This window comes from Lipotes vexillifer, unplaced genomic scaffold (assembly GCF_000442215.2).
Source record: "Lipotes vexillifer unplaced genomic scaffold, Lipotes_vexillifer_v1.1 scaffold512, whole genome shotgun sequence".
NCBI lineage: Eukaryota > Metazoa > Chordata > Mammalia > Artiodactyla > Lipotidae > Lipotes > Lipotes vexillifer.
This window is the reverse complement of record NW_006787695.1, coordinates 1,840,948-1,852,451: the sequence shown is the minus strand read 5'-3', so window position 1 is coordinate 1,852,451 and position 11,504 is coordinate 1,840,948. Positions and strand designations below refer to the sequence as shown.

The 11,504-nt window shown below is 43.5% G+C and overlaps 1 protein-coding gene across 1 annotated transcript in view; it reads left to right on the top strand.

The window, feature by feature from the left end:
• The window catches only part of IL3RA (interleukin 3 receptor subunit alpha), a 22,206-nt gene that overhangs the window by 902 nt on the left and 9,800 nt on the right, over positions 1-11,504 (top strand). Inside the window, exons 2-3 of the mRNA XM_007460492.1 lie at positions 7,363-7,505; positions 10,472-10,586. Of these exons, the coding sequence (XP_007460554.1) occupies positions 7,363-7,505; positions 10,472-10,586 (258 nt within the window). The remainder of the gene's footprint in view (positions 1-7,362; positions 7,506-10,471; positions 10,587-11,504) is intronic.

The window sequence follows — 11,504 nt, the reverse complement described above, 5'->3', positions numbered from 1 at the left end:
AGGAATGCCTAGGACTGGGGCGGGGCAGCCCCCAGAAGCTGCAGAGGTTCTCCAGCTGGAACGGATTCTCCCTCTGAGTCTCCGGGAAGAACCAATCCTATAGCATCCTGGCCTCCGGGACCGGGAGATATAAATCCAGGTGTCATAAGAGATGTGTCGTCTGGAGCTTGGACAGGCAGATGAGCAACAAGTAAGATGCGTTTGGGGCAACTCCATCCTGTTTTTCTCACGTTCATAACGGAGATTTATGGGGGGTAGGGTGCAAACCAGGGTGTCCGTGGCATCCAGGAAGTTCCCACCATCTTCAAGCATGATGATGATGGGTAGGAAAAAATTCACAACGTGATAGTGAAGTTCGACCGTGGCACGCGATATGGAGGCAAAAAGACAGTGATGTAGATTCTGAAGCTGCCGTGCCCACCTCTGACTGCCAGTGTCCGGCTGACTTCGGGTGACAGGTGTGGCTGGGAGAGAATATCCCAGGTGGGACGGGGTGCAGAGCCAGTCTGCTGCTGGTGGAGAGCGCCCACCACCAGGCAGCAGAACTCCCAAGGGGAGCCACGCCCTCGGCCCCAGGGTACGGAGAGTCTATGTTTCCTGGGCGCCCAGTAGTGAGGGCGCCCGACTCGGGGTGCAAAGACCTGGATGCTTACAGGAATACAAGAGATATGGTGCCCTCCAGGCGGGCATGCTGCCTTGGGGAGGGTCTGCAGAGAAGCTCCTCCCATCAGGGCTTCACTGAGTGACCGGTGGACCCGGGACAGTGACCAAGCCTCCTGTCCAGCTCACACAACATGCACACGTGGAGCAGAGCTTCAGGCAACGGGAGCAGAGTACACCCCCTCACCATGGATGTTGGGTGCTTGCATCAGGCACGGCTCCCTGTGCTGCTGTGATGGCCACAGCATTGCCTAACCATGAGAAGTTCGTTCCTTCCTCAAAGAGTAGTGGAATTCAGATGGTGTGAGTGTGTGTGTGTGTGTGTGTGTGTGTGTGTGTGTGTGTGTTGGGGCATAGGTATCATTCTTCTGGGGACTGCTGGCTTACTCAGCTCAGGCTGCCTCAACAAAATACCATAGTCTGGAGGACTTAAGTGACATACATTTTATTTATCCCAGTCCTGGGGACCAGACGTCTGAGGTCAAGGTGTCCCAGGGCCGCGCTCCCTCCAGAGGCTCCAGGGGAGGGTCCTTCCCGCCTCTCCCAGCTTCTGGGGGCTCCAGGCGTCCCTGGGCTCGTGGCTGCATCCCTCCTGTCTTCACAGGGCGTTCTCCCCGGGTGTGTCCCTGTGCCCAAATTTCCCCTCTTAATAAGGACACCAGTCGGATTGGGTTAGGGCCACAGTATGGCAGCGGGAACCTCATCTTAATTAATTACATCTGCACTCACCCTATTTCCAGCTACGGTCCCATTCTGAGGTTAGGACTCCAGCATGATTTGGGGAGGGCTGGGGAAAGGGCACAGTTCAGTCCATCCCAGGTGGCTCTGTTCCATGTACAGACCCGGGATCCTTACATACGGCTGGACCCGGGAAGCTCCATCATCTCCTTGGAGGAGTTTGTAGGATCACACGGGAGTTTTTAGAGGTCTGAACTAAAAGGACCACACGTTGCTTCTGTCCATTTCCTGGACTCCAAGTCAGTCACGTGGCCGCACCTGGTGACCAGAGGGGCCGGGAGATGCAGGAGGTCTGGGAGGGGAGGGGGCTTTCTCCACGCCTGAGGCTCCCACCCCCGCCTCCCGTCTTTGTCTGCCCCTCTTGTTCTGGGCTGAGGCCGCTGCCACCTTTGTGGTGACTCCAGGCCCATGGGTATTCTGGGGTCACTGACCACAGGCAGGAGGTGAGTAGCTTTCTAGGAGCCAAAAGCTGAGGGGAGCAGGCAGCGTGTTGTACAGTTCTAACATTTCCCCCCAAAGTGCCCTAAAACTACAACGTTGGTCAAAGTGCATTAGAGGGGCCGCGGGTACAGGACACGGTGGAACAGAAGCGTTGAAACCAGACACCTTGTCTTGTTCGGAGAAGTGGTTAGTCCTTCCCTACTGAGTCTGAATTAGCACCAGGATTTTCATAGATTTATCAGGGGAAGGACGTTTTCGTCCCTGTCTAGTTTGCTGAGAGCTTTTAATCTCAAAGGGATGTTAAACATTGTCAAAATGTTTTCCTGCTTCTATGGATAAGATCACCAGTTTTCTGTTAAAGGGGCAAATTATAGTGATGGTTAAAATAGCCTTGCATTCCTGGAGTAAATCCGTTGAGTCAGGAGGTGTTACCGCTTTTGTACTTTACCTGATTTCATGTGCTAGTATTCTGGGAAGGAATTTTGTGTCCAGGAGTATAAGGCGTATTGGGCTTCAGTTTACTTTTAATGTTTTGATTTTGGTATCAGGATAACGCTGGCCTCATAAAGTGAGTCAGAACATGTTTCCTGCCTTTCCTGTTTTTGGAAAGTTTCTGCACATTGTTACTATTTCTTTTTTAAATTGCTGGTGGATTTCAGCCGCAAAGCCATCTGTGCCTGATGCTTTCTTTTGGGGAAGCTTTTTCATTATATTTTCTATTCCTTTGATACTTACAGGGTTATTCAAGTTTGCTACTTATGTCAGTACTGCTAATGTGTGTCTTTCAAGAAGTTGGTTCAAGTCATACATTGTTGAAGGTATTGGCATAACTTTTGTTCAAATTACCCCCAATTCTTCTTTCAATGTCTTTCAGGACGTGTATCAGTGTCCCCTCTTTCATTCCTAAAATTGGTCTTTTTTTGTTTTTTTCTTGATCAGTGTAGTGAGAGAGAGGTTTTTCAATTATATTGTCTCTTGTATAGAACCAGCTTTTGGTTTCCTTGACAATCTATATAGTTTTTCCATTTTCTTTTTCACTGATTTTTGTTGTTGTTCCCTTTATTTTTTTTAGGGATTTTAATTTAGGTTGAATTTCTTTTCGGTTTAATTTGTTCTTCTTTCTCTGACGTCTTCATGTGGAAAGTGATTCTTGAATTTAAACTCTATTCCTAACAGAAACATTTAATGTTATAAATTTCCCTGTAAACATTGCTGTAGCTGCATCACACTTCTTTTTTCTTTCATTTTCATTCAGTTCAAAGTATTTTCTACATTTCCTGTGATTTCTTCTAGGATGCACATGGTAATTTATCAGTATGTCGTTTTGTTTGCAAATATCTGGTGTGTTCCATATTTTAAAAGACTGGTCTTGAATTTAATCAAGAGAGAATTGTAGTCAGAGAATATATACACAGTGAATGATTTAATAAACCTTTTTAAAAGGACTGACGCTCCCCATGCCAGTACACGGTCTATTTTGATGAATCTGTTTGTAGTTGATAAAAATGTGCATCCTGGGATTTCCCTGGTGGTCCAGTGGTTAGGACTCTGCACTTCCACTGCAGGGGACACGGGTTCCAGCCCTGGTCAGGGAACTAAGATCCCGCAAGCCGTGCGGCTCGGCAACCCCCCCCCCACAAAAAAAAGAAACAAATGTGCACCCTGCCGTCATTGGTTAGAATGTCAATTAGGTCAAATTGTTGATATTTTGTTCAAGTCCTGTATATCCCTCCCGTTTTCTGTCTATCTGTTCTATTAGAGAGGGAGGTGGTGCTTATGCCTCACGTATTTTCAAAATGACTATTGAGAGCACATATATTAGGATGAATTGGCCACTTAATCACTTGAAATGGTCCCTTCTTACCCCCGGAAATAAAATCCTGGGATAAAATCCTAGGTTTTATACAATTGGAGTTTGCGTAAAATATGCTTTCCTATTATTGCTATTTAAACTATATTTAAAGTAACTTTCTTGCATACAGCATACTGTGGGGTACTTTTAAAATCTAGTCTGACAAACTTTCCTTCTCACTGGAGAGTTTAGACCATTTGCATGCAATGAACTTATTAATGTGATTGAGTTTAATTCTACCATTTTGCTATTTGTTTGCTGTTTTTTTTTTCCCGTTTTTCTTTTTTTTTTTTTTTCGCCCCTCCTTTCCTGACTTCTTTTCAGTTACTTTTTTAGTGCTTTTCTTGTTTTTGTGTTTTTCTCTACCATTGGCTTTTGGGCCAGCCCTCTTTGTTCCGTGGCTTGTGCGGCTCCTCTGGGATCATTCATTCAGTACATACTCTCTTCAAAGAATGTTATCCTACGTCACATAGAACATAGGAACCTCAAAACAGTATACTTTTATTTCCTGCCTCATCCTTTATGCCATGTCACACATGTACTTGTACAGCTCTATAAGCCCACAATACACAATGCAATATTTTTCTTTTAAAGAATTCTCTTTTTAAAACCTTAAAAAAATAAGAAAGCTTTACATGTCTGCCTACATTTTTACTATTTCTGGTATGCTTTTGTTGCATCTCTGCTCACCTTGTTTCCACATTCCTTCGTGAGTTTCCATCTGGTGATTTCTCCTTCAGCCAGAAAAGCCTTTTTTGAGAACATTTCTTACAGACCTGCTCTTCTGGCAAAAAAAAAAAAAAAATACAAAAAAATACAAAAAAAAAAGTTCACTTTTTGTTACTATAGAAAGCCTTTATATTTCACCTTCCATTTATCGCTAAGATATAGATTCTAGGATGACCAGGGTGTGTATTGTTTTCTTGCAGCATTTGGAGAAGTCGTTCTGTTATCTTCTGTCTCCCATTGTTTCTAAAGAGAAATCAGCAGAAATTCTAATCTTTGTTCTCTGATAGGCGCGGTGTCTTTTTTCCGTTGGTTTTTTAAGATTTTCTTGATACCACCTTTTAAAAAGGCATTTGAGGATGATGCGTCTTAGCGTTTGTGTTTGTTGGTACCTGTGTGTGTCTGTATATCCTAGGTATAGGGTTTTTGAGCTTCCTGAGCCTGTAGATTTATAATTATCATTAAGTTAGGAAAATGTTTGGCCATAATTTCTTCAAATATTTTCCTTTGGGGGCTTCAGCGTAGATCGTTTCCATCGTCTTCCAGTTCATCCAAGTGAATTTTTTCAGATGCTATATGTTCTACCTCTAAAAATTCTGTTTGGTTCTTCCTTTATATATTCCATTCCTCACTGCAGAGAGTTCTTGTTTTCCTTCAAGTCCTCTAACATATTGATAGTGGCTGTTTTAATGGACTTCTCTGTTAATTTCATCATCGGCCACTTAGGGGACGATTTCTATGACCTCATATTTCTTCTGGTCACAGCCAACATATTCCTGCTTCTCTGCGTGTCTAGTAATTTTTTATTGGGTGCTGGATACTGTGAAGGATGGGTTGGTGAGGGTCTGCTTTGGTTTCCTTCTTTAAAGATGGTGAGTTTTGTTTCAGCAGGCCATTCCTTTATTGGTGGGTCACCTTGTTTTGAAGCTTTTTCAAGGTGAGTCACCTTTAGCTTTTTCTCTCCGACAACAAAGGCATGACTCTTCTGGGTTCTTTACTGACTTCTCAGTGTTCAGCAAGGAATCTCTACCTTGTCCCGTTGGATTGTGAATGTCTCCCACCCCAAAATACACTCTCAGAATTGTTCGTCTTAGTTTACAGAAAGTCTAAAAATAGTTGATTTATATATTTGGCCCAGTTTTCTAGGGGCTTATGGTGAGAGATACATCTGAGACTACTTTATCATGAGTGGAAGAGTATTTCCCACCATCTATAGTTTTTCGAAAGCTCTAGGGTTGAGAACACCATGTCCCTTTTCTTTCAGAGTACTGGAGGGTCACGAGTATATTGCAGTAAACACTCTTATGTGTATTTGCATTGATTTTGTTTCATTTTGTCTTTACAGATTTGCTTTTACTTTCTTCTGTTTGCATTAAAGTTCTTTTTTATTTGTGAGCACAACTGTGATTGGGTAGATAATAACCACTCTAAAGGAGCACAGGTAGATTTTATGGAAAACATAGTGACAGAAAACTCCCTTGTTATGTTATTTAAATTTATATGGACTTATTTATACAAATATATATAATTTTATATATGTACATTTCGTATTCGATTATGAAGATTGTTTAAAAATTTTAATTTTAAAATAATTAAAGTTGTAAATAAAGCTATAAAAATTTAAAACAAACTTAAATGTAATAAAAATACGCTAAAACTCATATTTTCCACTGCATCACTCATAGCTGTTTTAATGATATTTACTGTTGCTTTGGAAGAAGTGAATATAAATTCTGAGGCATAAGAATCCATTAAAAATTACATTTTCACTTGTACGAAATTTCCCTAGGGAAGTTGTTTTTTAAGGAATAAATTATCCTTATAGGTTGGGAGGCCGTAATGCCAGAAACCAGGATATTCATAGGGTTTGGTCTTGCTTGTCAAACTAAGGTTGTTGATCCTGATAATTGATCACAGTGCTTGCGGTTTATAAACAGTCATTTCTGCGAAATCCTCTAAATGAGGGGTCACAGATAACAGCTGAAGAAATGTCTGATGGACCTTTCTAGCTTTGAGTTGTTGGCCCTATGTGATTGCTTCATGAAGCAAGTCACTGATAAAACACGTGGAATCCTCTGGTCTGCAAACTCTGACCTCGGTCCCCATTGACAGCATCATACGAATATATATGTGTTTTGATTACACTTCAAAATGTATTTAGATGTATGCATTTTGGGTGGTTTTCCAAGAAGATGAGAATTCCTCTGGCACTCTGTGTAAGAACATAAATATCATTGTGTAATGATCAGGTCTCCTACTTTATGAAAATATATATTCCATTATACATACTTGTATATAAGTTTATATATTTTTATATATTACATATCATTTATGCATGGTATCTATTACATTTGGAAATATATTACATTACAATTTATATATTTTTAATATATCACATGAAAATTTCTTTTTTTTTTAAGATTTTCTGATGTGGACCACTTTTAAAGTCTTTATTGAATTTGTTACAATATTTCTTCTGTTTTATGTTTTGTTTTTTTGGCCCCGAGGCATGTGGCATCTCAGCTCCCCAACCAGGGATCGAACCCACACCCCCTGCATTGCAAGGCGAAGTCTTAACCACGGGGCCGCCAGGGAAGTCCCTACATTAAAATTTCTATTGCAAACTTGCAAAGCATTCTGAAATCTCAGTCTGTAGAGCAGACACTGAGCCAAGTCTCTAAGCCTGAATTGGTTTTCAGTGAAAACGACCTTCTTTGACATACATGGTTAAGAAAGGTACATTTCACATCAACGCGGATGGCAGAAGTGATCTGCTTTTCTGACTTTCTTCCCCCATTGTTGGGAGGGTGAGCTGGTGAGCTCACTAAGGTACAACAGATTCGGGGCCTCTGCCTGCTTCAGGTAACCACTCCTCCGTGTGGAACTCAACTTCCCAAGCGGTAACTGAGTAGGACAAAATTTAAGCGTTGTGTGCCTCTCTCCAGACCCTTACCCTATAGACATTTCCGATCCAGACCCACCAATTAAGAACCTAAGGATGGAGCCAGAAAGAAAAAGATTGACCTGGGACCTCCACGGAAACGTTTCCGAAATTATGTGTTTCATCAATTCAAAAGCTTTCACTAAGGTAAACCGTCTTCCCGGTACATAGCATCACAGAGACACGGGTTCTTCTCCTGGGCTCAGCTGTGGAATGTGGGGTCCTTTACGGGCACCGCGGCTTGGGGCTCCTGATCTGTAAGACATCCAGAATGGTACCGACCGGAGAGGGTTGGTGTGGAAATGGGCTGAGATACTGCAGGTAGAGAACCAAGCCCAGTTGAAAGTGAGACCTCGGGAAACACTGTCCCCCTCCACCATCCCCTGCCCCCTACTCAAATCCCCTCTTGTATCAGAGGGTTCAGAGGGCATGAGAACTGTGACACGTCTCATGGGCAGGCCGTGGTGAGAATGCCAACCGTTGAGCATGTTTCATGAGAAGGACGCACCTGTCAGCGTCCTTGGGAAGAACCTTGGTTCCCTCAAATTACTCTCAACTGAGTACAGTTCAAATCACACCCGATGTTAGTCTGCTTGGGCTGCTGCTGTAACAAAGCACGGCACACGGGGCGGCTTAAACAACAGACATGTATCACTCCCAGTCCTGGAGGCTGGAGTCTGAGATCCAGGTGTCAGCAGGGCTGTTTCCTCCCGAGGCGTCTCTCCTGCGCGTGTAGACGGCCGTCTCCGCCCTGTGTCCTCACGGGGTCGTCCCTCTGTGTGCGTCTGTGTCCTGATCTCCCCTTCTCATAAGGACAGCAGTCCTATGGGATCAGAACCCACCCTAATGACCTCATTTTACTTTCATCCCCTCTTTAAGGACCCCCAACTCCAAATACATTTCCATTAAGGGTTTGGATTTCAATATATGAGGGGTTTTTTTTGGGGGGGTGGGGATAGGGCACAATCCAGTTCATGACAAACCCCTATGGGATTTTAATGGAGCTTTTGGCCAGTTGACCCTAAACTCTATCTGCAAGAACAAATGTTGCAGAAGAACCAAGAAATTTTTTAAAATTAATTAATTTATTTACTTTTGGCTGCATTGGGTCTTTGTTGCTGTGCGCGGGCTTTCTCTAGTTGCGGTGAGCGGGGGCCACTCTTTGTTGCGGTGTGCGGGCTTTTCATTGCAGTGGCTTCTCTTCTTGCGGAGCACGGGCCCTAGGCACACGGGCTTCAGTAGCTGTGGCACGTGGGCTCAGTAGTTGTGGTGCATGGGCTTAGTTGCTCGCGGCATGTGGGATCTTCCCGGACCAGGGCTCGAACCCGTGTCCCCTGAATTGGCAGGTGGATTCTTAACCACTGCGCCACCTGGGAAGCCCAGAACCAAGAAATTTTGATAAAGAAGGCTAGCGATTAAGAACTTGCCCTCCCAAGTATCAAAATGTACTAAGAAGCTACCATCGTCCAAAGAGAGGTATTGGCTTGAGAGGGGTGGTGTGGATTAAAGGAACGCAACAATCCAAAAACAGAAACAGGCATTTGAGGGAATTTTCTACATCATTAAGAAAATAGTTCCAATCAGTGGAGAAATGACAGTCTATAGAAGAAACGGTACTCGCCCAGTTTCCAGAAGGGACTAAAATTGAGGGCTTCCCTGGTGGTCCAGTGGGTAAAGCTCCATGCTCGCAATGCCGACAGCCCAGGTTTGATCCCTGGTCGGGGAACTAGATCCCACATGCCTCAACTAAAGATCCCTCACACCGCAACGAAGATCCCACGTGCCTCAGCTAAGACCCAGCGCAGCCAGAATAAATAAATAAATAGGACTAAAATTAAGTTGGATGATTCCTTCACACACTATATCAATAGAAATCAAATATATTAACTATATATTTAAATGTATGTATATTAAATATATTAAATATCTAGCTATTTTTCTAAAGGCTGACGTAGAAGCCAATATAGCAGACAATTTCAAAATATGGGACCCTACTGAGATTCCCTCGTATGCTGTATCTGCATCCTTGGCTGGTGGTGACCACAGTTTGCTCCCTTGAGGGCAAGGACCACTTAATTCTCAAGGCTTCTTGCTTCTCAAAATTTCCTGCGTCTTTTTTTTTTTTTTTTTTTTTGCGGTATGCCGGCCTCTCACTGCTGTGGCCTCTCCCGTCGCGGAGCACAGGCTCTGGATGCGCAGGCTCAGCGCCCATGGCTCACGGGCCCAGCCGGTCCGCGGCACGTGGGATCTTCCCGGACCGGGGCGCGAACCGGCATCCCCTGCATCGGCAGACGGACTCTCAACCACTGCGCCACCAGGGAAGCCCTCTTTTCCTGTCTTTTGTTTTTTGTTTTCAAATCAAAACAATACCTGCACAGAGTTTAAAGAGGAAAATAGTCGTACGGGGTTCGTTATGACAAAATAGCAACTTTTCAGTGAGACATCACTTTTACCTTTTTACACCTGATGCTGTTGTTCTAGACCTCTGCATCTCTCTATAACACAAATTCTTGATTCATTCAGTTTAGCCAAAATGTGTTGATTTTTCTCCTAAGGGACGGGAGGCTTCACTCTCTATTTCCTATGCCCACAACTCACCTCCCCAGCAGTTGCCATCCCCAGCTCACACTCTCTCCTCTCTCGACAAATATTCAGTTTATTATAACCGTATAAACACTATTCACACCTGAGCCATGTGGTTAATGGGGATTTTTCTTTCCTGTCTTGCACAAATGTTTGTTTCTCCTAAATTTAATAATTTCCATTTCCTTAAGGTTTTATCTGTTTGCCCAGCTTGTCCATCACTACTTTACCATCACATTCTTGGCCAAATGGCTAAATATCTTCTCAAAATATCAAGGCATTCTGCCAACTCTGTCTTAGAACCTTCTAGGATATTTTTTTCCTTTTGGTGAGTGATTTCCTCATTTTCATCTCCCTCTCTCTCTCTCTCTCTCTCTCTGCGTGAATACCAAGACTCCGGCTTTGGATGTTGAGAAAAACTAAAGAAAACCTATAGTTTTCTTTCTTTCTTTCTTCCTTTTTTTAATCTAAAGTCTCAGTGTTTTATTAGTTCTCCCCTAATTATGAATAGATTGCTCTGTCTCTCTCAGGCACGGAAAAGGACGTATTGCAGTATTCCTGACTTGTCATGCCAAGCTACAAACTACAGCATCAAGGTGACCAAAGGTCAGCCATTCTCCACGTGGATTCAGTATCCTAGTCAAGGTGAGGGGAAGATGCTCTTTCAGGGTTTCCTTTGCTTTCAATCATCCGTTGGTGCTCTGAATACCAAAATCATGGCTTTTACCTTGGATGGGTCTCCAGGGACATAGCTTCGTGGAAAAAAGACCATCTCGGTGGGTCTCATGCCATTTCCTGCATGGCACCTGCCTGAATGAACAGAGCTGCAGAAACAGAGAGCCGTTTTGTTGTTGTTGTTGTTGTTGTTTGTGTTTTTGCTTTTTTGTTTTGTTTTGTCTTTTTAGTTTGAGAACAGAGTTTTATCATTTTCCTCATGCCAAGCAAACAGAGTGTCTGATCCCTATACAGTTTGGACAGAGAGAACACCAGTAGCAAGTCTTAACACTTCCTGTGCTCTTTGTCAGGAAGTTAGAATATCACAAAACCGTGCTCTTCTGGGAATGGGGAAACGAGGAAGATAAACTCTGGCTCCAAATTGTTGGAGATGTTCCTGGATTTTTGATGTTGCTGGATTTTTCTTTTCCCCTTTCATTAAAAAAAAAAAAAGAATGTCTTTCGTGACTCTAGCTGATCCAGGTTTCATCCAAAATATGTTACTTCTTAAAATCAGAGTTCTGATGGCAACAGACTTTAGCTGAGGAGGAGGCTAGTAAGAGAAAGAAAGTTCCTAAAAGACTGTTGGGTGTTTCTTAAGCTTAGGGTTAGGTGGGCAGGGTTGGGGGCAGGAGGGGTCCGGTGAGGGTATATAGGGTCATGGGGTGGGGAGGGCGGGCCATGGGCGGGGAGCCTTGCAGGGACGGGAGTTGTTACCACTGCAGAAACGGTAAGCGCTACATGGATGTCTCTACTATTTCTTTTTTTTTTTTTTTTTTTTTGGCTGCATTGGGTCTTCATTGCTGCGCACAGGCTTTCTCTAGTTGCGGCAAACAGGGGCTACTCTTC